The following is a 25,103-nucleotide window of genomic DNA, read 5'->3' as shown; positions in this document are numbered from 1 at the left end:
CAAAAAAAAAAAAAAAAAAAAAAGAATGCCTATCTGTCCATGATACTTCCCTGCCTGACCCTCTTCTAGGGCTGCTCAATGCCCCAGGCAACAATTCTCAACAGGAGTTACACTCAGTAATCTTCAACACTACATTTTACAACCTTGTCCACCTCCCCCTGCTCTTCCACTGCATGACTTGCAGCTCCTGGCTTACCCCCGTCCTTTCATTCTTCCCTGCCTACCCCTCCCACCTGCCCATCAACTCATTCAACACCCAAACATCGTTCCCTTCTGCAACCACTTCAGCACTTCTCCTCCTGTCTTCCCAGAGTACTCAGTGCTCTGTATACACTTTGTGATAGCACCGAGATCATTCTTTTTAGCGAATTTGTTTTCTCTCTCTCTCTATGAGCCATGGGAGGGCAGGAATACATATATCCTCAACATCTTTAGTGAATGAATGAATGAAATGAATGAATAAATGAACTTGTAAAAGCAGAACCCAAAACAGTAAATATAAATGCATGTTAACCATGTAAAAGGTCCGTATAAACACTGAAAAGGGGCTGAAAGTCCAGTTATAAAATACAACAGTCACGGGGATATAATGTACAGCATGGTGACGACAGTTAATAATGCTGTATTGCATATTTGAAAGTTGCTAAGAAAGCAGATCTTAAAAGTTCTCATCACAAGAAAAAAGTTTTGTTAACTATGTATGGTGATGGGTGTTGACTTATTGTGATCATTTCTCAATATACACAAAATTCAAATCATCTGGGACTTCCCCGGTGGCGCAGTGGTTAAGAGTCCACCTGCCAACGCAGGGGACACAGGTTCGAGCCCTGGTCTGCAAAGATCCCACATGCCACGGAGCAACTAAGCCCGTGCACCACAACGACTGAGTCTGCACTCTAGAACCCGCGAGCCACAACTACTGGAGCCCATGTGCCACAACTACTGAAGCCTGCGTGCCTAGAGCCCGTGCTCCACGGCAAGGGAAGCCACCACAATGAGAAGCCGCGCACCACAACAAAGAGTAGCCCTCGCTCGCCGCAACTAGAGAAAGCCCACATGCAGCAACGAAGACCGAACGCAGCCAAAAATAAATAAAGAAATAAATAAAAATAAATTTATAAAAAATTCAAATCATTTATGTTGTATACCTGAAACTAACACAGTGTTATATGTCAATTACATCACAATGAAATAAATTAAAATGTCAAAAAAAGAAAAAAGGATGAGAAGTAAACATTTTGAAGTTCGTTTTTTCCTTTTCCAGTAGAGTGGTTTCAGCTACTTTTTAAATTACTACCAGTAATTCACCCAACGAATAATTTATATTCAAATTACCAAAAGTTAACTACACTTTAAGTGCCTATAAAATGAAACAGAAAAGTCCGAAAGAAAGCCATTTTCCCCTTTTTAAATAAAATAAGAAATTCAGGGAAAAAAAAGAAGAAAGAAAGAAATTCAGTACTCCTCAACACCATGCCAGCTCTAGAAACGGCATCTCTCCCCCCATAAAACATGGCCCAGCTGTGTGGTTACTTACTGGAGTTGAGGAGGATCATGGCCTTGACACAGAGATATTCTTTGTGTTGGAGTTTTAACTCGCGAAACCTTGAAGTCGTTGCCAGGAGCATGTCAAAGATTTCCAGAATTCCTTCTACACATTTCCCTTCATCCCTACAAAAGTCCATTTAGAAATGTAAGGAACATACAGCTTCCAGTAACCATCGAAAGCAATAAGGAGTATTTTCTTTTTAATCTCAAGTTTCATCTTGTACACCCTTTAACAATAACAAGATAGTAATGAGACCACACCCAGAAATGTGAAATTACTAGAATTATTTTTATATAAGGAAGACAGGGCATTTCCTAGAAGTCCATAAAGCAAACATTTGAATATATACTCTTTAGGCAACAGTGTGCACTGGAAGTACATTTTCCTCCTACCTATTCACCAAATGTTTTCTTAAAGGAATACCATTTCTGTTCATTATTTTTGATCTAAACTGTCAGCCAACCAGCCCTCAATATGACACATAATACTAAAATGATACAGTCCATGTGCTCATCAAAAAACTCTTTAGTATTAATGAGGAAAGACTGAACATTACAGAAGCAAATATCCCAAGAAGAAATATTACTTTATATCTAGGGCTTAACTCACACATCCTGTTGGTCAACTAGAAACTGGCGGGGCAACTAAGAGACATTTAAATGCAGTCTGAAGAAAAGCTAATATGACATACAAAGAAATCACAATTACAGAAGATAGATTAGAATCAGGAAAGGAAGGGAGAAATGGAGACATGGTAATTTTGATGTGCCAAAGATTATTTTTAAGCAAAAGTTTTAGACAAACTTTGGACTATGTAATCGAGATTCTTTTGAGCACTCCTTATGGAAATGAATGTTTAAGCATATTTTTGAAGTAAATTACTTGAACTGTACCTAGAAAATACCAGCTTCAATTCACTCCAGCCAGACACACATTATTCCACCTCACTGCTCCCAAAACAACTTCCATTATCATCAGTCATAGAGCTAATGGAAGTCTTTGACAAGCAAGCAGTTAAATGATTTCGCTATGAAACATTCATTTGCTTCTAAAAACCTGCAGTACACAGCAAAGGGCAGCTATGGTGGCCATGAGTTTCTGCAAGTTTCATTTTCAGTCTCTGTAGCAGGCCCTGAAGGGGACCTGAGATCTTCAAAGAACACTGGCTTGTCCCTCCTTCTCCCAACCCCAAGCCAGGACATTTCCCGTGATGGTAGTAGTTGGAGAAAGGGCCTCTGTAGAGTTCAAATGAACTGGCACCAGTGGGTACTACCAATCCTGCTAAAGCCTTTCCTGTTTGGTGCTACGCTTGGATGCCCGCTTACCAGGATCCTGCAGTCCACAGCGTTCACACCCCCGCAAGCTCACTACACAAAGCTACGAGTATGCAAACTGTGCACACTGGCAAACAAGCACGGTAACTCTGGAAACCAGTTTAGACTTCCTGGAAGCGCACAGGTTAAGTGATAAAATGCCAGTGCCCCCTAGAAGTCACTCCTAAGGGAAAGACCACCTTGGAGAATCAGAGCCCTGGGCAAAGGGTGCCAAAATCTATAGGAAAGGCCCAGCCCTCCATATGCCATTCACCCACCTCCCCTGCTCTGGGCTTTCCCAGGCAGCCTGCTGCTAATGTCCAGTAAGGACATGCATGCCCTGCACATAGCAGAGGCACAAGAAATACTTATTCACTTATTCACTTGAATGCCCCTCAAGCCAATCATCAAATCACTCGGCCTAGGACAATTAATTATTGGAAACTGTAATTGGTGGGTTTAAGGACATCTGATACTGAGAAAAGCTAGTTTTAAAATATCTCTGGGGGCAAAAACAAAAAATCCAACAAGTCCTGCATTGACAATTTAATAGTTTGGCTCTTTACTCTTTTGTGAGACTCAGAGGTGGGGTCACGGGCACATGTGTGCATGCACACACACACACACACACACACACACACACACACAGCTCCCCAAGTAGTATGATAAGGGGACTCATTTGAAATCAATCCTATTTTGCAGAAGCTGCCACCTGTGCCTAAAAACACATCTCTAAATACTGAAGTTAGCACCATTTCCTCATCGAAATACATACCATGTAAAATGTAAATTCATATTTCAAAAATGGAGGTAGAGGGACTTCCCTGGTGGTCCAGTGGGTAAGACAGGGGTTCCATCCCTGGTCAGGGGAACTAGATCCCGCATGCCACAACTAAGAGTCCGCATGCCGCAACTAAGACCCGGTGCAGCCAAAATAAATAACTAAATTTTTTTTTTTTAATGGAGGTAGAGTTTATATTTTAGGGTATCTTAGACCTTGATAAATGCTGCAGCTCAAAGTAATCAGAACATATGTACCACATGGAAAAAGTGAATTTCTCAACCAGATGTAAAGAGCAAGGTCTGATTGCTTTCTCCAGCAGGTGTGAGAGCCAACCATCTCATTCAAGGGGTGGCAAGGTTAGAATATTTTATTCACTTCACAGGCTGTAGAAAACAAATACATTTCTAGAAAATAAATGAGAAATATAGGGGCAATAAGGTACAATATCTTATAAAGGACACCCTAATAGAGTTCTACTTTAAAATGAGTGATACAGAACAGAGTGAGGAAGGACTTTACAATCAATGAGACCTATTTCATTTATTTTGTAAGTAACTATGATTGACACTGAATTATGAGTAAGAAATTAAGACAGGTTTAAAAGATCTGAATTCAACCTAGTGGGTATATGAGTTGGATGTTAAAATACTGAAACAATATATCAATCAAACCAAACTACTCATGGAAATTTACTTTTACACTCCATTTCCCCATAAACCAGTGCTAAATAAAAATAAAAGTAGTTCCATGTGGACTATCTTATATTTGATAACCACTCCCTTTATAAAAGAAAAATATTCTGTTTGATACCAAGGACAACGTGTTGAAAGAGTGGGCTTCCCTTTGGGGTTCACTGTTTTGTACTGGCATATATATATATATATCCGCTGGCAGCACACATGTGGCTAATAGACCACAGTTTGTCTATCTTTGTGTGGGTGGCAATAGGGTTGGGAGAGCTTAGCACATGGGAAGGACTTAAATATTGAACTCAGGTGAAATGAGATCTGAGTACAAAAGGGAAATACAAATTCAGAAGTGAAAATTCTGTCAGTCTCTTGAAGAAAGTTCAATATACAAATACCTGAGGTGAATGCAAACTCAGTACATTTACACTTGTGAGTCCACAGAACTCCATAAACATCCACTTCCTCTGACTTTTTAATAACATTTTGACAGTTTCCTATTGATGCTAAGGACACATAATGTCTTAGCATATATGATTTTTTGAGCAAGCAGAACTTCAGATTCTGTGGTAGATCTTCACATGAATTGGGATTCTAGTGATTACTAAAAGAACTACCTTGTTAGAAATAAGCTGAGATACCCGGATTTTCCTCTCATCCTCAGTAGGTTCAAGTTTTCTCGCTGCAGAAGCCTCAACAAGAATAAAGGGAAACAAATTATAGTCTCAGTCTCCACAAATAAATAGGCTAATTTAATTGTATTCACTGCTTACATGGTCATACCACCACTTAAAGGAACTCTGACAGGACAATCTACCAAAAGACAATTATTTTCATGTAGTGTGAAAATTATTTATTCACGTTGCAAAAAAGATTCACAATAGAACACTTTTATGGTGCATGATCCCTGACTTTTGGAATAAGTCACATTCTGAACATTTTTGAATAAGCAGCTCCTCCAGAAACATACCCATTATATTAAAATGTATTTATCTGTATAACAGATGCACTAAGAGTCTCGGAATTGAAATTCTATACTTTACAGAGTGCTCAAATCAAGTAGGGACTGCAACAAAAAATAACCACCAGTAGGCACTCCAAAAAAATGCCTGTTCATTGTGAATGCATTTACAATTCCCAAGAACTCCTCTTTCATCCTCAAATATACTCGATTTCTTTCTTGTAAAAAATAAGACATCCAAATATTTATAAAGTAATGTGAGTCTATTAAAATAACATATAAGAAAAATTACTTTTTTTTTCTTCTATTACTTAACCAACAGGTAAGCCTAAAATTTATCTGGGATTGGTGTCAATTTACAGTAATTGATATACACATGGGAGTTAAAGAATCCGCACGAAGAGGTAAGTTAGTTGTACTAAAAACCAGGAATGAAATAGTCACTGAAAATAAACACTAAATGTGGCATCAATTTTGGAAATCAAGGCAAAAAATAAAATAACCCAGGTCCCAAAGTCTGCAAATTTATTGGTTCACCAAAAGGATAGAACTTCTTCCTAGCACTAACTTCTAGGGAATTTTGTGTGTATATTTGTGTGTGTGTGTGCCTTTAAATGCCAAGTGGAATACAATGAGTGAATGAATGAATGAATGAATGAGACTGATGGCTTGGCTGGGTGCTTGGCCTTGCAGCCTGCCTCACAACATGGTACCCTGAGATGAGGAGGAGCAGGCTTCTGAGGTGCACAGAGAGTGAAACAGATTTGTTCTAAGATAAAAGAATAAAGTAGAAAGTTACTTTGCCTTTTGGCCTCCTCCTCTTTCCTCTTCCAGTTCTCTATCCCGCTGGGAGGCATGTACTGTTGTAGGTAAGAGTGTGAACTTCACAGCCAGCCCCTGTGCCCAGCTGCATCACTTGCTAACTGCAGGTAAGTTACCTACCTCCCGTTTCCATATCTGAAGGACAGGGATAATAATGGTGCTTACCCATAAAGGGCTGTTGTGAAGATGAAATGACTTAACACATATCAGTGCTTAAGATGGTGCCTGGAAGCCAATAAGTTAGCTATTTTGATCGCTACTGAAGGGTCTGGGCTGCCAGAACCTCCCTCTGGGCTTGCTCCTAGTGGAGCCACAGTCCACGCTCCAGCTCTTCCCAACGGCCCTGTTCTCCACCAACACACCTCTGTTACTTAGAACAGTGTTGTCAATGCTGTCATCCATGACAACAGACAGAATGGGTGCTAATTCCCTGGGCTATTACTTTTCATCTGAGTAAGGTGTGCATGGGGATATTCTGATGATCTAAAGAGGCAATGCCAAGGGGCAGATCCTTTCCATTCATAACACTAGGCATCCTTCTTTATGCACAGAGTCAAATGTGACTGAATATTCAACACTAGCACTTTTTTCAATATAAGGAATGTGGAAATCAATTTCTATGGAGATTTTCAAACTGTTCAAATTTACCCCAAGAAAGCATTCTACTTTTCTCCTAAAAAGGCTGAGTGTTGTACATTCCAGCTTTCCCTCCATGAACAGTTCACCTAAGTCAATTAAAAATTGGTTCCTTTTCTGCACCATCTTTAAAAGAAAACTAAATGCAACCAAGTTATCACATTAACACTATCGTTCCCCAGTTTCCGTTAACTTTCATCTGGTTAAACAACCATTCGTTCCACGGCTATTGCCAAAAATGCTATATAGTACATGTAGTTAGAGTGAGTTAAAGCATGTTCAAATAAACTTGGTAGATTTGTAAGAATTTCATCACCTGTCCAAATAGCTGGAGATGTACAGGGTCCCTACCAGTGGAAAAAACAGCAGGACAGCTTAAAATTATAACCTGAAAATGGAGTTTTTTAGTGCAGAAAAATCTAAGTCGACGTGTACACTTAGTGGCCACATACCCTGCAGGACATAGGCCCCTGTTGTGGTCTGGCCAGTGAATGCTGCCACACTGAAAGAATAGGTAAGAATGAGTCACAAGACACTTAATCATTGTGTCCATGCTCTTTTCATTCTAAGAAAAGGTAAGAATGAGTCACAGGACACTTAACCATTGTGCCCATGCTCTCCTTCTTGGGTTCTTGACCCAGTGAAGGAACTCATGACATTATCCTCCTCTTACCTGCCCTCTCAGGAGTAAGGTTTTAATTGCAGAACCCAGGACTTTGTTCCCACTTCACTCAGCGCCTCACTCAAACCAGTCGGAGAAGAAACACAAAGTATTTTTTTCTCACCTGTCCAGAACGAGGTCTGGAGCAAAGATGAGCTTGCCGGGGTGGTTGATGGAGCGCCACATCAGCCCCACCATGAGCACCTCCAACCAGCAGCTCTCCAAGAGCCGCACTTGGTCGTACAGGCTGAGCTCCACGAAGCCTGGGGAAAGCAAGAGGCCGTAAGCACACCCCACCCTCCTCCTCAGCTCCCCCGTTCCATAAAAACAGAAGAGCAATCATACGGGGGGGGGGGGGGGGGGGGGGGGGGGAGTCAATATTTTAAAGACATTGCTAAATGCTGACAAGTGAGAAAATCTTGAACGCAAAGTGAGTACTCACTATTTTCTAGTCTCAAACCCCTTCCAGAGAGAAATGCACTTCATTCAGAATTTCTAAAGGACTGTCACCTGGGCTTACATAGCTCCCCAGACAGATGCTAGGGAAGAACAGAAAGCTGGCCCTGACCTTTGCTGGTTATATCCTAATAATCCCTCTGCACTACTGAGAAAGACAGAGCTCAGCTGCCAGTCAGAGGGGCTGCCAATCTGGCCCAGCCCATGACTGGGGCCAGGAGGAGTGGGGGGATGGGACAGTGGGGGTGGCAGATGGGAGGCTTGCAGAGAGAGCAGGGTCAACCCCTGCAGAAAGTCAGAGCTCCAGCTGAAAGAGTTTCTTCAATTGCTTAACATTTCCCATCTAGCGTTAGAATCATTCTTCTGAGTAGGTGTGCAGTCTCTAAGCTACTCTACGCTGAAGAGGACAGGTAACAACTGAAACAGGTCCCTAAGGGAGGTGAGCACTTCAGAAGCAGAGATCACCGGTGCTTCCTCCGTAAGCCACCGTAAGAGGAGGAGGCAGTATAATATAAATATAGTAAATATAAGCAAATGGCCTTGGAGTGCAATGCATTCTGCTTAGAACCCTGCTCGGCCTCATCCCAGCTAGTTACTTAATCTCCTATAAGTCTTTGTTTTCTTACAGGAAAAATGGGGGCAACAAGGCCTATCTCTGAGAATTTCTGACAGCTAGGATCTCTCATCATCCTCATTTCACAGATGAGGAAACTATGGCACAGAGAACACACATGGTTCAAATCTTTGAACAATTATAACACAAATCTGCACAAAGGAGAATTTAATAGAGTAATGAATGGAAAGATGGATAAATCCTTTCCAAAGCCACATTCTACACTCAGTTACGGTTCCTGATATGTGTACACGTTTCAATCTCACCCACAGTTATAGACAATAAGCCTACCCAAAGGAGATCAAGCTTTTCATACTTGTAGATATTCAACAAAACCAAGGCTAGGTGATATTCCAATTTTTTTTTGGTTTAGACAATGACTATATTAGCTGAGAAAGGGGGGAAAAAATCCCACAGCTTCAGACTATGCCTAAGCTTTCTGAAAATTTTCCAAAATACCAGGCTTGAAGAGGGACTAATGCAGCTTAAGAGTTTGGTTTTAAAGAAGCTGCACAGCTCTCAGGAGTAATTAATTTCACCACTACTCTCCACGTGGGATCTTGAAAACTAGGCTTGGAATACACATAGAGCAAAAGCTAGAGGAAATTGCATCAGTATTGTCTCCTATGGGAAAGAGCTGAGAATAAAACAGCATTCTGGCAAAGGTGAAGATGCTAGACTATCAAAACCAAAGTGGAAAACCCAGAAATTCTCAGAAAGCTCAGAAGCAAACAAATGACCCCTATGGATACTATTACCTGAGGCTCTTACACCCAGCTGCTCTGTCACCCAGCTTCATGCCCCCTTCTCAATCTTTAAAATGTGCTTAATGCAGTTGCTGACCTCCAGGCCATGGAAATTGTCCCTAGTGGCTTAGAACTTGGAGAGAGACCTCATTTCTTAGACAAATGTACAGACGTACATGGAGAAGCCCTTCCAAGGGAATGGTGGGTTGCTGTCATTCTGTTAGAATCCTTGATTCATTCTTTCACAGAAACACCAATTCAAATAATAATTAGATGGTGACAATACAATATATGTTACAAACTGGTCCTGGAAAGTGGACACATTATAGGATGGAATATGAATGTTCTAAATGACAATTTACGAATAACCAAACCCATTTTTAAGTCTATCAAGTTAAAAAGCATTCCAGGTTTATTGATGATTCATGTTACTTCTACAGCTGATTTACTCTATTTATCCACATATATGTACATGCTACTGATTCTTTCTCTATTGGAACAAAATTTTACAATTCCTATTTAGCATCTGAGAAACGTTTCACTTTCATACTGGTCATACTGAGCGCCACCCCTCCTCCCAAGGTGAGAAGTCCACAGCCAAGAGATGGGTTAAGGTGGAGCCCAGATCCCTTCCTTTTAGACCATGTTCCAGGTCCCAGGACCCCAGAATTTCCTGCCTAAATAGCCTCATATCCACTTCCAGAGCCTGGGTGGGTCTCTTCCCTGGGTCCTTCGTCCCAGACCAGATCTAGGCATGAGACGTGGCCAACAGGCCAGTGTCTGTAGGAGATGTGGACAGGTGGAATGGGGTGTGTGCAAGGTGGTGTGGGATGGATCCAGGAGTGGGAGAAGAAGGCAGAGAGTCAGGAAGAGAAGGGGTCCCACCATATACAGCTCTTTCTGCACCGCCATGTCTGGTACAGAACTCAGAGGAATTGAAGAATTCTAAACTGGAACCTGGTCTTCCAGGACGTGTTGAAGGCATACATGTCAAAATAGGAAGAAAGAACATATTTCATTTAAAGGTTATAAATCAAGCTCTCAAACTGCTAAATACCCAAGACACAATGTGGACCTCCATTTTGTATTCTTGCCCCATAAATGTTACAGGCGGCCCTTTCCACAAATAAATTTAAAGCTAAGACCCAGAAAGCCCTACCCGGAATTTTCTTGGCCCAGCCGATCATGTGTACCAGTTCCTTGTCAGCCAGCTTGGTCAGGGACATCATCATGGAGGCCTCGGTGAAGGGCGTGCTGGGGCGGCTCACGAGCACGTGGGGCGGCTCGGCCTCGAGGAGTGTGAGCACCAGCTGCTCTGGGCTCAGGGCACTCAGCAGCAGCTCCTTCACGCGGGTCACGTGCCCACCACTTTTCTTGGCTTTGCTCAGGCAGTGCAGCTGCTCATCAGAATTTCTCTGCCTTCGAACTACGCGGTACCCACACCTTTCTCTCCGGGAGCCTAAAGCAGAGAGCAGATGATAACACACTGCTTTCCCGTCTCTCCTCCAACCCAGCAGTCAAGTTCCCCCAGTCGCCAGGGTAAAAATGAAGCAGTGATATCACTGGAAGACCTGAGTCTATTCACAGAATGTGCCTTAGAACAGGAGCCTGACCTTTATTTCTGGAGCCTGCGGGGCACGTACTGAAGATTATTATATTTGTGACTGACTCTACTGGCAAAATCAGTGATGACTTTTTAGGGACAATAGCCCAAATGATCTTTAGGTTTCCACTTCAAGGTCATCTATTCCATTTCTAAATCTAAATCCATTTCTCTTTTAAAGAGTGCCAGTATACCTCAGTTTCCAAACCATGAAATTAGGAATCGTCTTCAGGAAGAAGATAAGGAAAAGTTAGGGACTGATTATAAATAATGCACTTTTAATAACACATCCTTAAATTCTTTTGTGTGTGTGTGTGTGTCTGGGTATTCTTTTTACATACTTAACACAAATAAGTTTATTTCAAACAATAAAGTAATTGAAAAAATCTGGAAAATATAGATGAGCACAAATTTTGGCTTAAAGTCAGTTTTCTTTTAATGCTTTTATACTTTTCCATATTTTGTATACAACTTTAGGACATACATAGTGTATGTATATATGTGTGTATATATATATAATTGTATAACCTCCCTTTTCTTTTTTTATTAAAAATGCATCATTTTATAACAATTAAAAAATCTGTATAGCATTCTGTTCTATGAGTATAGCACCACTTATTTAAAGTGTCCCCTGTTGATGGAACTCTAGGTTGGTTCCAATTTCTTTGCTACTATATTACACATTACAATGAAAATGCATCTTTGTACCTGTATCCAATTACTCCCTTATAATAAACAGAAAGAAGTCAAGTTGCTGAACCAAGTTGCTCGTTTAAATTAAAATTTAAATTTTTGATACATATTGATAGATTGCCCTTCAAAACTATTTTAAAATTTATAATCTAAATAATACTTTAAGTGCTACCTATTTTCTTATAACACCATTGGACATTAAAAATCATTTTAAATCTTTGCTAATCTGGCAAGTGACTAAACAGTCTCATTTTACTTTGTATTTTTTCAATTACTAGCCAGGTTGACTAAAATGTTTGCCTTTCATTTTCTCTTACTTGTATATTGCCTGTTTGCTTCTTTTGCTCTTTATCTCCTTAATTACCTACAAAGGCTCTTTATATAGGAATGATAACTTTTGTTGTATTCAATATTTGTCTTAGCTGTTAATATATCTTTTAACTCTGCTCATGGTGTCTTCTGTCATAAGAAGATTTAGTACATAGCCACATCTGTCTTTTTGTTTCACATAAAGATTACACAAATATTCTCCTATATCTTTTTAAAACACTTTTGTGGTTCAAACCTATTTGAAATTTTATGTATGTTTCTATTATGTCATATTGATATTTCATGTTATGTTTTTCCAAATGGATGTACAACTTTCCACATACCATTTATTAAATAAGCTTTTCCCATTGATTTTTATAAAATGCCTTGTCATTTAATAAATGTGTATAAAAGTATCTTCTTCCAGATTTTCTACACTTTTTCACAGATCTATTTTTCTATTCCTGTGCTGGTACCAAAACGTTTCAGTTACTGTAAGTTTATATAGCAGAACACAATGGGATAATGTCTTTAAGAAAGAAGATTTCAGGCTTCCCTGGTGCCTCAGTGGTTAAGAATCCACCTGCCAATGCAGGGGACATGGGTTCAAGCCCTAGTCCAAGAAGATCCCACGTGCCACAGAGCAACTAAGCCCGTGTGCCACAACTACTGGGCCTGCGCTCTAGAGCCCAAGAGCCACAACTACCGATGCCTGTGAGCCACAACTACTGACCCCATGAGCCACAACTACTGAAGCCCATGTGCCTAGAGCCCGTGCTCCACAACAAGAGAAGCCACCACAATGAGAAGCCCGGGCACCACAACGAAGAGTAGCCCCCGCTCGCCACAACTAGAGAAAGCCCATGCGCAGCAACAAAGACCCAACTAGCCAAAAATAAATTACTTAAAATAAATAAATTTTTTAAAAAAAAGAAAGAAGCTTTCAATTCAGAATTATATTCCCAGCTAACCTATCATCCAAGAGTGAGGATAAATTAAAGGTATTTTCAGTTTAAAAAGACTGGGAACATATATCACTCACAGTCCCTTTGAAATAAATACTATGTTCTTTGGGATGGAGAAAAATGAACCTGAAGGAAGCAAAGAAAGTCAAGAAGCAGTGGTAAGAAAATAAACTGGTAAATATGTGAGTAAATCTGAAAAACACTGAATAAAATAATAATAATTTTTTGAGGTACAGAAACAAGGTAGAACCAAAATACCAGACAATAACATATAAGATGAGAGAGGAATAATTTTGACTAGAACATTAGAAAAATGTTTAGTTAGGAAGAGAGATATCTATTAGAGTGGCTTGATTCTAAAATTAATCAGGAATGCATGCTAAAAATAGAAATAGTGTCACTAAAAGAATTAAAACAGAATGTATGATTTCCAAACTGGCAGAAGAGAAAAAAGAAACCAGGAAAATATGATCAACTCCAAAAAGGAAAAAAAGTAGAAAATTTGTGTGTGATTAATTTTTTTAAAAAGCACACAATAAGATGATAGAAATGAACCCAAATACTAACAATCACAATAAACATAAACAGACTAAATTAATCAATTAAGAGCAACTCTGAGATCAGACATATTTTTTAATCTAGACATAGACTGGTTATAAGGAATACATCTAACATGCAGAAAAACTGAAAGTAAAGGGGTAGAAGAAGATACAACGGCAAAAATTAACCAAATAAATTGGAGTCACTATCAATAACAGACAAAATAAACTTAAAGGCAAAAATCATTATTAAGGTCTCATAAGTAGATTATAAAAGGAAGGTAAATAATTCTAAGCTCATATACATCAAAACAACAACAAGAAAACACAGCCTACAAACAAAATGCCAAAAAGTGATTGAAAGAAAAAGAGAAATTGACAAATACACTAATATCAATATAATGGGATGTTTTAATGTATCTCTCTCAGAAACTAACAAAATAAATGGGTAAAAAGAATACAGAACATTTGAACTGCACAATTAAGAAGCTTGAGCTATAAAAAGCTCATCGAATTTGCAAAAATTATCACATAACAAGTCATTAATAAAACTTTAACTAAAACTGATATCATATAGATCATATTCTCTGACCACAATAAAAATAGAAATCAGTAACAAAAATATAACTTCCAAAGTCCTATGAGCACAAAAATATTTCTAAATATTCACTGGTTAAAGACAAAAATGTAAGATGGAATTTAAAAAGACATAAGACGGGCTTCCCTGGTGGCGCAGTGGTTGAGAGTCCGCCTGCCGATGCAGGGGACACGGGTTCATGCCCCGGTCCGGGAAGATCCCACATGCCGCAGAGCAGCTAGGCCCGTGAGCCATGACCGCTGAGCCTGCGCGTCCAGAGCCTGTGCTCCGCAACGGGAGAGGCCACAACAGTGAGAGGCCCGCGTACCACAAAAAAAAAAAAAGACATAAGTCAAGATGTTGTTAGCATGGGCACAACATTTATATGAATCTTCCCTAAAAAAAAATCTAAAAGTTAAAATCAGAATGCCTAGTTTCTATACTCCCACCATCGTGTTTGTTCACGAAATTCAACTGTCCACATTTATACAAAGAAATATTAGTTAGGAGGTATGAGCAAATTTAAGTTATTTGCTTCCAAGAAAATTTATCTGAATTTCCCTTATCCTTGGCTAACTGCAGTAGAAGAAAGGGCTCTATTCATCTAGGGATAACTGAATCAAAATTTTCATGAAAAGAATTAAAAGCCTAAAATATAATTCATTTTATTAGTAATCAGATACAGTGCTATTATTATTTATATTATATATAATATTATAATTATATTATTAAAGGTCGATTATACCTCCAGGGTAAAATGGGACAAAATGTATGGTTAAGAAAGTATCTTTTTGATCACACATCTCTCTTTTGTGGAGTATATGAGGATACGGAGTTTACAAAACAGATTTCCATACAAAGTAAAAGGTTTTGATTCCACACATTCAAATTTATTTGACCAAATTTCCCCAACAAAGTTCTGTGTACTAGACCCTGTTCTAAGTTAGGATCAATAAAATAAAGCCCCTAGAATCTATTGATAGAGTTCCTAGTTTTAACTGGTAAATCAAGTTGTATTGTATACACTGGAATAAAATGAAATTGAGAAGGTCAAAAAATAAAGTCATTGACAAAGAACTCACATTTTTCTATCAAGGACATTCCTAGTGTTATGGCTTTGACACCGTAATCCAAGCAGTCACTCAGTGTGCTTCTGAGTGAGCTTAATGAGAAAGTACCAAATAGGAGTGCTCCATATTAGAAAGTGCCCCAGTGAAAAGATGATGACAACAACAACCATGGTAAATGATGATCATGACAGCTAATATCTACTGGAAGCTTCTGTATGCCAGACATTGTGTACTATTGTATATAGATTACCCCATCCTGACAACCACCCTAGAGAAAAGGTGCTATTACTATCTCCAACATACAGGGGAGGATCCAGGCACAAGAGAGCTCAAGTAACTTGCCCAAGGTAGAAAAGCTAGAAAATAGCAGAAGCAGGATCTAAAACCAATCAGTGTTCTGAATCCAGAGCTGGTGCTTTTAACAACAATTTTATATCACCTCCCTATCAAATTACTTTCAAGTGTCTATACAGCGGGTGAATAAAGAGATGGCATCTGAAAGATGCCGAGCTATTGTCCTAACACAGGGCTCTAGATCAAGTATACAGTTATTCAGATCGGTTTCCTGCCTATTTGCATTTCAGTGTATTCTTATAATGAAGCCTTGTCCCTGAAGCTATTCTGGGTGGGTACCCTCCTACCATTTAAACAACGATATTAATACCTCAGCAGAAAGGATTGGAAATGCAGAAGAAAAAGGTGATGACAAAAGGGACAGGATTTCTGAATAAAACGGGGAAGTGGAATTATGCAGGAGGATCCAGAATGCAGGGAGAATCCCTAATCCTCTAAGATTGGACAGAAGGAAGAATCTAGATCAAGGGTTTTCTCAGGAGGGCAGACAAGAAGAGGGCTGGGAAAGGAGGGAGGCACAGTTAAGAAAATTCACTCCTAATCGTCTTTTCCCGTGGTCAGTAAAGGGCCAAAATATCCATCTGTTTGCACATCAATCCATCTCATTCCTTCTGTAATCTACAATAATGAAATATTTTTTTCTTAGCCCTATACAGTGACTTTTGGGTCAAATTCAATGACCTTTTCCAGGAAAAATTCAGGAACATCTCTGAACTCTGCTTTCTGAAACTGTATTGTATCAAAACTCCTAATTAATATGAGCCTTTCAACAAGGGCGAAAGGAAGGAAAAGCAAAATTTAACACCAGGCACTGTGTTAGGTCTTTACTCCTCACAAAACTCAATGAAGCAGATACCTCTGTTTCAGAGAGGGCCAGAAAGGGCATAGTCACCGTTAGCAAGAAGTAATGAGACAAAAAAATGAGATTCCATCTATGTTGGGTGGTGGGGGGGGGTCTAGTCCTGCTGGTCTTCTCACTGCATACACTGTCCCCTACAGCTGGAGTGTATGTGCTACTGCCCTGGTCCCAAACCAGGAGAACCACAGCCACTAACAGACTCTAGTACATTAAAAGCGTTTCTAACCTAAGGCTAAATTGGAAATCTTTTTTTTTTTTAAGTATACAATTTAAAATATCATTTTACTTAAAACATGATATATTTATTTGCAGTCTTTGGTCAGAGGGCCAAGGATTTCTATTTAAGCACCTCTGCCAATTTAATCACAAGTTACCTTGTCTCTGGATTTTCAGTTTCAGCTTCTTTAAAACAGAGCAAGAACTTAGGCACTCCTAAAGCAATCTGAATGCAGACTCTTTATAGGTGTATAAATGGTTTTGCCCCAATCTCACCCATACCTAACCCAATAGCTATTAGTCCTTTACAGTTTTATTCAAAGCTTTCACAGGAACAACTATCTTTCCCTACTCATATTTCATATGTTTGCATAAAGTTTAATTAAATTATATGATTTAACAATTACAATGAGTAGAAACAGGTTGGGAAGAAGCCCATTGGTTACTGATAAGGATATAACTGAAGTGGCGTTTATGAAAGTAACCAATACCCACTGGGAGGTCATGGGCATTGGCAGGATATTTTACAGAGGAAATGGAGAACACAAGTGATTTTAGGAAGCCAGAGAACTGTGATTAAATTAAGAGAACTTCTGCTCTAATTCTGAACTAGGGGAGGGAACAGAGAATGTTCAAGGGGCAGAGCTACTAAGAGACTGTCAGGGAGAAAAGAGAGAGGATTTTTTTTTTTTAATTTTTCAAATAGTTACAAAGAGAGAAATAACAACAAACCACTGCTAAAATACTGGCTGGCAGAAGAATAAGAAAAGTACAGGCAGAGCTGATATGACTGTATATAAACAAGCAAGTATGTACAACAAGTGAATCAAGTTAGCCAGGTGGAGAGAGTGCAGTGTAAGCATCGTCGTCAGTTGTTATACTAATGTTCTCATTTCTCTTTGTTTTTTCATGTATGTACATGTTTATGTTCACATATATATGCACACATACTGTCTTAGAACAAAATCCATACCCTATGTGCTTTCCATAGGTCTATCATGTTTCTGACTCCTACGCATATTTTTTCCACTTCTAGAAAGTTAATGGAGGGATAGGCACGAGTCATCCCAAGTAGCCCACAAGATAGTCAACTTTCTTGTCAGAGCTTTAACCATGAACATTTACCTGAACTTCATCCTTAGACTTTTCAAGGCCTCAGGCAGATGGTCATCCAGCCCATTTGAGCACCTCAGTGGCTAGAGTTCTCTAATTCATGCAGCAGCCTATTCTGTGGTCAGACCACTTGAACTGTAGAAAGTTCTTCCCTACATTGGGCCAAAATCTGCCTCTTACCACTTGCTCCTGTTCACCCCAGCTCTGTCTTCTGCAGCTTTAGAGAATAAGTCAACACCCCTGCAATGGGACAGCATACACACACCTGAAGATAATTACCATGTTCTAAATCTCCTTTCATCCAGGCTACATGTCTCCAGGTCCTCAAACTGTCCCCAGTTTGACATGGCTCTCAGCATGTCCCACATATCACAGAAGGGGAAGGGAACACTCACCACACTTCACCATTCCGACTTCATAGCACTTCCGAAGTCGGCAGGCCTGGCAGCTTTTACGCCGGTTCTTGTCTATTGTACACTGATTTGTAGCTGGACAAATATAATCATTATGTCCTATAGCAGAGCAAAAAAAACAAAAACAACAAAAAAGGAAGTTTATTGTTATAATATTTTGGCTAAATTTCTTCCTGGTCAACAACACAACTAACGCTACCCAGCTGAGAGATAGGAGACATCTTCTTAACCACAGGTACAGGTATAAAAACCAAGTTCAGCCTCATCAGTGCCTTGTTCGTGAGTAAAGGAAACCTAAGAATATTTCAATATCCTACCCTTTTTGAATAGGTTATTCTCTGCATGTTCTTAGAATTCTCAAGAGATACATTTAGAAACAGTCTCCTCTAGACATGGAAAGTGAGACAGTCACCTGAAATTGATTTGCTCCAAGTCACAGGACTCCTTGAGAGTAACACTTGTATCAGGTCACCAAATTCAACTGCTTGTACACTTTTACATACATTCCTCCGCGGTATTTAACATGATATTTTAATAGGAATTCATAGCTAAATAAAAGAACTACACTGGTCAATAAGAGAATATAGAAATCATCAAACAAAACAAGGACAGAAAGAACTGCCACTTGATAATGGTTGTGGTGGGTTAAATTATCGTTTTTAATTCTTCACTCCCTCCCTCAGCCTGTGACATTACAGTGTATAACAGCAGGCAGAGTACACCTCCTCACCAACTCACGTCGGGCTTGGCCATGGGACTTGCCAATGGTATGGAAGTAGATGTGATACTCCAAAAGTTTGGCTTGGCCTCTTGAGTGCCCGTGAGAAGAAAATGCCTATGGTAGCCACTGGTCCAAGGAGAATGTGGAGACGTGTGGTGCAGACCAGAACTCAACCCAAAGCCCAGAGCCAAGCCTTATGAAGTAGAGCCACCCTAAACAGCTCACAGACCCATAAATAAAAAAATAATGCTCACTGTAGTAATCTACAGCCTAAATAGAGTTGTAGAGCAATATCTGACTAAGACAATGGTACTTCTTTTATGTAAAGAAGAAACAAGAAAATTTCCATTTCAAAAAGCAGCACTGGGACTTCCCTGGTGGAGCAGTGGTTAAGAATCTGCCTGCCAATGCAGGGGACACAGGTTCGATCCCTAGTCTGGGAAGATCTCACATGCTGCAGGGCAACTAAGCCCACACGCCACAACTACTGAGCCCATGCACCGCAACTACTGAAGCCCATGTGCCTAGAGCCCGTGCTCCGCAACAAGAGAAGCAGCCGCAATGGGAAGCCCGCGCACTGCAACGAAGTGCAGCCCCTGCTGGCCACAACTAAAGAAAGCCCATGTTCAGCAATGAAGACCCAACGCAGCCAAAGAAAAACAAAAAATAAAAACACCAAAAGCATTACTTCAGATGCTGTATGGAAAATAGATTAGAGGCAGCAAGATTGATGAAGGCTAGGAGACCAAGCAAGAACCCACTGTTGCTGTGCAAACCAGAAAGGAGGCTGCCTGCCTGGATTGGTAATAGTAGGGAGGATGAAGATAAATACAGAGACCTGAGAGATTTAAGGAACAGAAATTATAATAAAATATATAAAAAGTGGAAGTGAACAGGGTATTATGGTGCCTTTATTTCTTAACTGAGTCTTTCAATAGAGCCTGAACTTCTTACGATAAAACCTATAATGGCCCATAATTTCAATGTGGAAAATGGATGAATCTCAATGATAAACTAAACGAGCAAGTTATAAAAGAAGTCACAAAAGAACATAAAGGAGAGGATTCCATTTATATAAAGTTCAAAAATAGAAAAAACTATATTGTTTAGGGTTACATGCATAGGCGGTAAAAACATGGCAAGGAAGGCAGAAGTTAGAACTGTCTTACCTCTGTAGGGAGAGAAGGTGCTGTAACTAAAAGGACCACCCAGAGGGTTTGTTTCTGGAGATATCCTATTTCATGGCCTGAGCACTAGTCACACAGGAGGTTGCTCTTTATTTCTTTTCTAAACTGAATATAAATATGAAATTTTATATATTTTATACTCTCTCTCTCTCCCTCTCTCTCTCTCTCTCTCCCTCTCTCTCTCTCTCTCTCTCTCTGTATATATATATATATATATATATATATATATATAAAAATATTTATATATACTAGAACAAATACTCTATCCTCTGAGACAGGCTGGAAGCAGAGATATCCCAACAGCAATGAGTAAACTAACACCCAGATCTTGGTTTATGAATATCATTCTCCACTCATAGGAAACTGGGAACCTTGGAGAAACAGTTTATTCCAGCTTATCCCACTGGGGCAGGGAAAGTACAAGATAAGCCTGAAACATCTTGTTGTGCCAGGAAGTAAAGAAGTGTCTAAAGAGTTAGGGGCACATGTCAAAAAAGATACAGAAGCCAGTTTAAGGGAACACTACTGGCCAAATCTCGGATAATTTGGACACCCAAATAAATAATTATATATACTGGAATAAATATATTCCCTAACTCTATCCCCCGAGAGAGCATGGGAGCAGGGACATCACTAGCCTCACAGACATCACCTTAACCAAATATTCAAAGTGTACATCACTAGTATTGGGACAAATTGAAATCAGGCACTACATGAAAGGAGCCAGTCAGAAGAATATAGCATCATTTCTGTGATATTCCAATAGGCCAATAATGTGTAAGCTGAATCTAATGATGAGGAACCATCACACAAACCCACAGGGAGGAGCATTCTGCAAAATAACTGGCCTATAAGATTCCAAACTGTCAAGATCATGAAAACCAAGGAACAACTGAGGAACTGTTCTGGACAGAGAGAGAAAGGCTAAAGACCTAACAACTAAATGCAAAGTGTGATTCTAAACTGGATCCTTTTGCTGTAGAGGGCACTGTTTGGACAACTGGGAAAACTGGAACAAGTCTAAACATTAGATGGTAATAACGTATCAATGCTAATTTCCCAATTTGACCCTTGTGGCTCTACCGGAATACATGTTAAGTGTTCGGAGGCGACGGGGCATAATATTGGCAACTCATGATTTCAGGAAAAAAGCTTCTTTATATTGCATATGCACATTTTCTGTAAGTTGGAGACTCATTTTTAAAATGCTCTGTTAGCTACTCAAACAATAAACGAATTCACACAAATATAGACACATACAAATAAATATGCAAATACAGATAAATTGAAATTTATCTATATTTCAAATGTTATTGTTTTAAGCTGTGAAATTAACTTTCCTTTTTCCAACTCACCAGATTTTAAAGAACACTTCAAAAAGCTATGGTTCCATGATTGAACCATAATTAAATTTTATAATCCTCTCCCCTTTTAGATAGATTCCAGTAACATCTGTTCAACAAAACACAAATTGAAATTCAGTTGTTTGTGGCTCTACCATCACACTCTGCATCAGCCTGGGTACCAGCAAAGGTGCCCTAGAGATGCAAAAACCACTCTCTCAAGTGACCCTCCATCCTGGCCATGTACAGGAAGCAATGTCTTCCTAGCCTGACACACCAACATTCCTGATGTCCTACTGATTTCCGGGTAGTTTTCATCAGCATTTCATTTAGTCCTATAACTTGCCCTTATAAAGAGTTATAATCCCCATTTTACACATGAAAACACTTAAGCTCAGTTCAATAATCTCCTTAAAGTTACTGTTTTAGTTTTCCATGCCACATAATAAATTTCTACAAGCTTAAAATCAAACAAATTTATTATCTCATAGTTTCTGCAAATAAAGAGTGCAGACGCAGCTTACTCTACTCAGGGTCCCAACAAGGCTGCAACCAACGTATTGACTGGGCTGTGGTCTCATCTGAAGCTCAGGGTCCTCTTTCAAGCTCATTTAAGTTGTTGACAGAATCAATTCCTTGCAGTTGTAGGACCGAGATTCCCATTTTCTTGCTAGTTATAGGCTGGACACTGCTCTCAGCTCCTAGAGGCACCTGCAGTTCCTTGCCCAGAAGCAGCTCACAACATGTTTGCTTCCTTCCAGGCCAGGAGAAGCACATCCTTCTGACTTCCAGTCTCTCCACAGTCTGCTATGATGGAGTCTTATATAATCACAGCATAATCACAAGAAACTAATCACAAGAGACTATCCCAATACCATTTGCCATAAAATGTAACCTAACCAAGGGAGCGACTCTGTCATCATATTTACAGGTTCCATACACACTCAAGAATAGGTGGTAATATAAGGTGTGCTATAAAAAAAATTTAAAGGAACAGATAATTATCTTGTTATTGCTTTTATCCTCACTTATAATATACAAAAATAAATTTTAAAAGCCAAAATATATTTCTAATCAGAAACTTTCTATTGTACTTTAGAATATAATGCTTTATACTTAGAAGATAAATGTAATCCCACAGTACTTTCCATAGCAGAAGCAATCTTTTAAGTATCTTCTAAAACCTCTAAGAACTATACATGATGTCATCCTTATTGGTTTTATAAGGAGATTCATAACAATAAGCGTTTAAGGGACAAGTAGAGGTTGGCTTTTATTTTTCTCTCAGAGTTTACTGTAAAAGATCATTTTACTTTTTAAAAAGGATCCGAAAGCACAATAATATGAACATGCTCAATAAAATAGCCCAGAAAATGTCTTATGCAAAAAGGTCATGGTAATTCACTTCATTTCTGGCAAAAAGAAAAAAGTCCTCTTTGAACTGCACCAAACACCCCATGTATTAAAATGGCTTTCTTGTTCCATGCAACAGTCTGCTACTCCACACTAACAGAACTAAGAGAAAAGTTCAAAGCAAAATTAAAGGCAAAATATGAAGCTAATTCTTTTAGTTAAGATATAAAACTTTATAGGAAAATATGCTTTTTATAATACAAAACATAAAAGGTTATCTTTGTTCTCTGCAAAATTGAGACTGTCTGAATATGTATTATCATTCATATCCAACTGCATGGAGGGAAGAGACAGCACTGGACTTGAAATCAGAAGACCCAACTTTAATATCAGCTCAGCCTCCCAGTTTTCTTATTTTAAAAACAGAGCAATTAGGGACTTCCCTAGTGGCGCAGCAGTTAAGAATCTGCCTGCCAATGCAGGGAACACAGGTTCGAGCCCTGGTCCAGAAAGATCTCACATGCCATGGAGCAACTAAGCCCGTGCACCACAACTACTGAGCCCGTGTGCCTAGAGCCCCATGATCCGCAACAGAGAGAAGCCACAGCAATGAGAAGCCCACGCACCACAACAAAGAGCAGCCACCACTCGTCGCAACTAGAGAAAGCCCGCACACAGCAACAAAGACCCAATGCAGCCAATAAATAAATACATTTTTTAAAAAATAAAATAATGTAGCTCTTAAAAAAAAAAGAAAAAAACAGAGCAATTATTACCCATACCCTCCCTGGCACTCTTATACTTCAATAGCAAGCATCTACCTTGTTGTTTCTTCCCTCAGGATATCCTTCTTGAGTTCAAGACCAAATAAGTTCCAAGTAATGGAATATATGCCTTGAAGGTAAGAATCTTTTACACAACCTATGGGCTGCTACAGCTTCCCATTTAAAGCTTAGCCTAAAATGTCTTAAGAAATAAAGAGTTGAAGATTCATGAGCAGCAGTCAAATGGATTTTAACTTTCAAATGACAATGATAAAAGGTTATTATAAATACCAAAATGAAAGCGCATAGTCGAGTACAGTAGTATCATTACTATTATATGTGGATATAAAATAAATAGCCAGAAGGATGAACTTTATGGAAATAACATGAAGAAATGGGCCAGATACATATCAAAAAAAACCCCAAATTTTATGAGATGTAAAAGACCTAAATAAATGGAGTCAACGTGTTTCTTGATGTGAAGACTATTACAGAGCTTCCTTTCAAAATAATTCTTAGGTTTAATAAAATATCCACTTTTCTTAACATTAAGGATGGGAGGTCACTTAATAAAATTATTTTAATGTTCCTGTGGACAAATAAACATGAGAAGATAGCCAGGACATTTTTAATATAGGAGGAATTTATACTGGCATGTATTAAAATTCATTATAAAACTATAATACTTAAAATAATGTGGTACTTATACAAGAATGAAGAGATAGATCAACAGAACAGTCAGACTAAACACTAGTACATATAGAACTTTATATCATATACATAGAAAAAAATTAATGAACACAAGAAAAGGTGCTCAAAATCGTCAGTAATCAGAAAATGCAAAATAAAAGCACAGTGAGATAGAACTACATACCAATATAAATGGAATGGCTAAACTTTAAAAGACTGACAATATCAAGTTTTGATAAGGACATGGAGCAACTGGAACTCTCATACATTGCTGTTGAGAATACAAAATGGTTCGACCACTTTGGAAAACAGTTTGTTAGTTTCTTATAAAGCTAAACATACATTAGCTTATCATACAACCAGCCATTTTACTCATAGATATTTACCCAAAAGAAACAAAAAGATGTCTACACTGAGAGATATGCATAAATGTTCATAGCAGCTTTACTTAAAATAGCACAAAACTAGAAACAACTCAAATGAATAAACAAAATGGGGCACACCTACTGGAATATTAGTAACAAAAAGGAATGAACTACTAATGCATCCAACAACACAGATAAATCTTAAAAGCAACATGATAAGTGAAAGAAACCATACATAAATCGTTACATACTTTAAGATTCAATTATATGACATTCTAGAAAAGGCAAAACTATAGGGACAGAAAATAGATCAAGAGTCACCAGAGCCTGGAAGGTTAGGGTGAAATTGGCTACAATGGGCATGAAGGAATATTTTGCGGTTATAGTAATGCTCCATATCTTAATTATGGTGGTGGTTACATGACTACATGTATTTTCAAAATTCATAAAACTATAAAAATAAAATAGGGGAATTTTACTGTATATAAATTATATCTCAAACAAAAAATTAATCTCCTATATTCAAAAAAAAACAATGAAAATGGATTTATTCAATAAAACAATGTGGATAAAATGGACAATTTATGAAAATATATTTGATTCTTATTTCATTCAACATACCAAAAAAATTGAGTAGCCACTTTCAGTTATTGCAATGCATTTATACCAGAGGGCACCAAAAATATGAAGAGTCCAAAGAAATCATCATTTAGGCATGAAGCAATTGTAAGACACTAACTCT

The 25,103-nt window shown here is 38.7% G+C and overlaps 1 protein-coding gene across 1 annotated transcript in view; it reads right to left on the bottom strand.

Moving 5' to 3' along the window:
• ESR2 (estrogen receptor 2) overlaps positions 1–25,103 on the bottom strand; it is a 47,562-nt gene that overhangs the window by 17,647 nt on the left and 4,812 nt on the right. The window contains exons 3-6 of the mRNA XM_007460065.1: positions 17,921–18,037; positions 10,387–10,686; positions 7,537–7,675; positions 1,538–1,671 (exon numbers count right to left, since the gene is read on the bottom strand). Of these exons, the coding sequence (XP_007460127.1) occupies positions 1,538–1,671; positions 7,537–7,675; positions 10,387–10,686; positions 17,921–18,037 (690 nt within the window). The remainder of the gene's footprint in view (positions 1–1,537; positions 1,672–7,536; positions 7,676–10,386; positions 10,687–17,920; positions 18,038–25,103) is intronic.

Source organism: Lipotes vexillifer, unplaced genomic scaffold (assembly GCF_000442215.2).
Source record: "Lipotes vexillifer unplaced genomic scaffold, Lipotes_vexillifer_v1.1 scaffold672, whole genome shotgun sequence".
In the NCBI taxonomy this organism is placed as follows: Eukaryota; Metazoa; Chordata; class Mammalia; order Artiodactyla; family Lipotidae; genus Lipotes; species Lipotes vexillifer.
The sequence above is the reverse complement of the archived record's forward strand: the minus strand, read 5'-3'. Positions and strand labels throughout refer to the sequence as shown.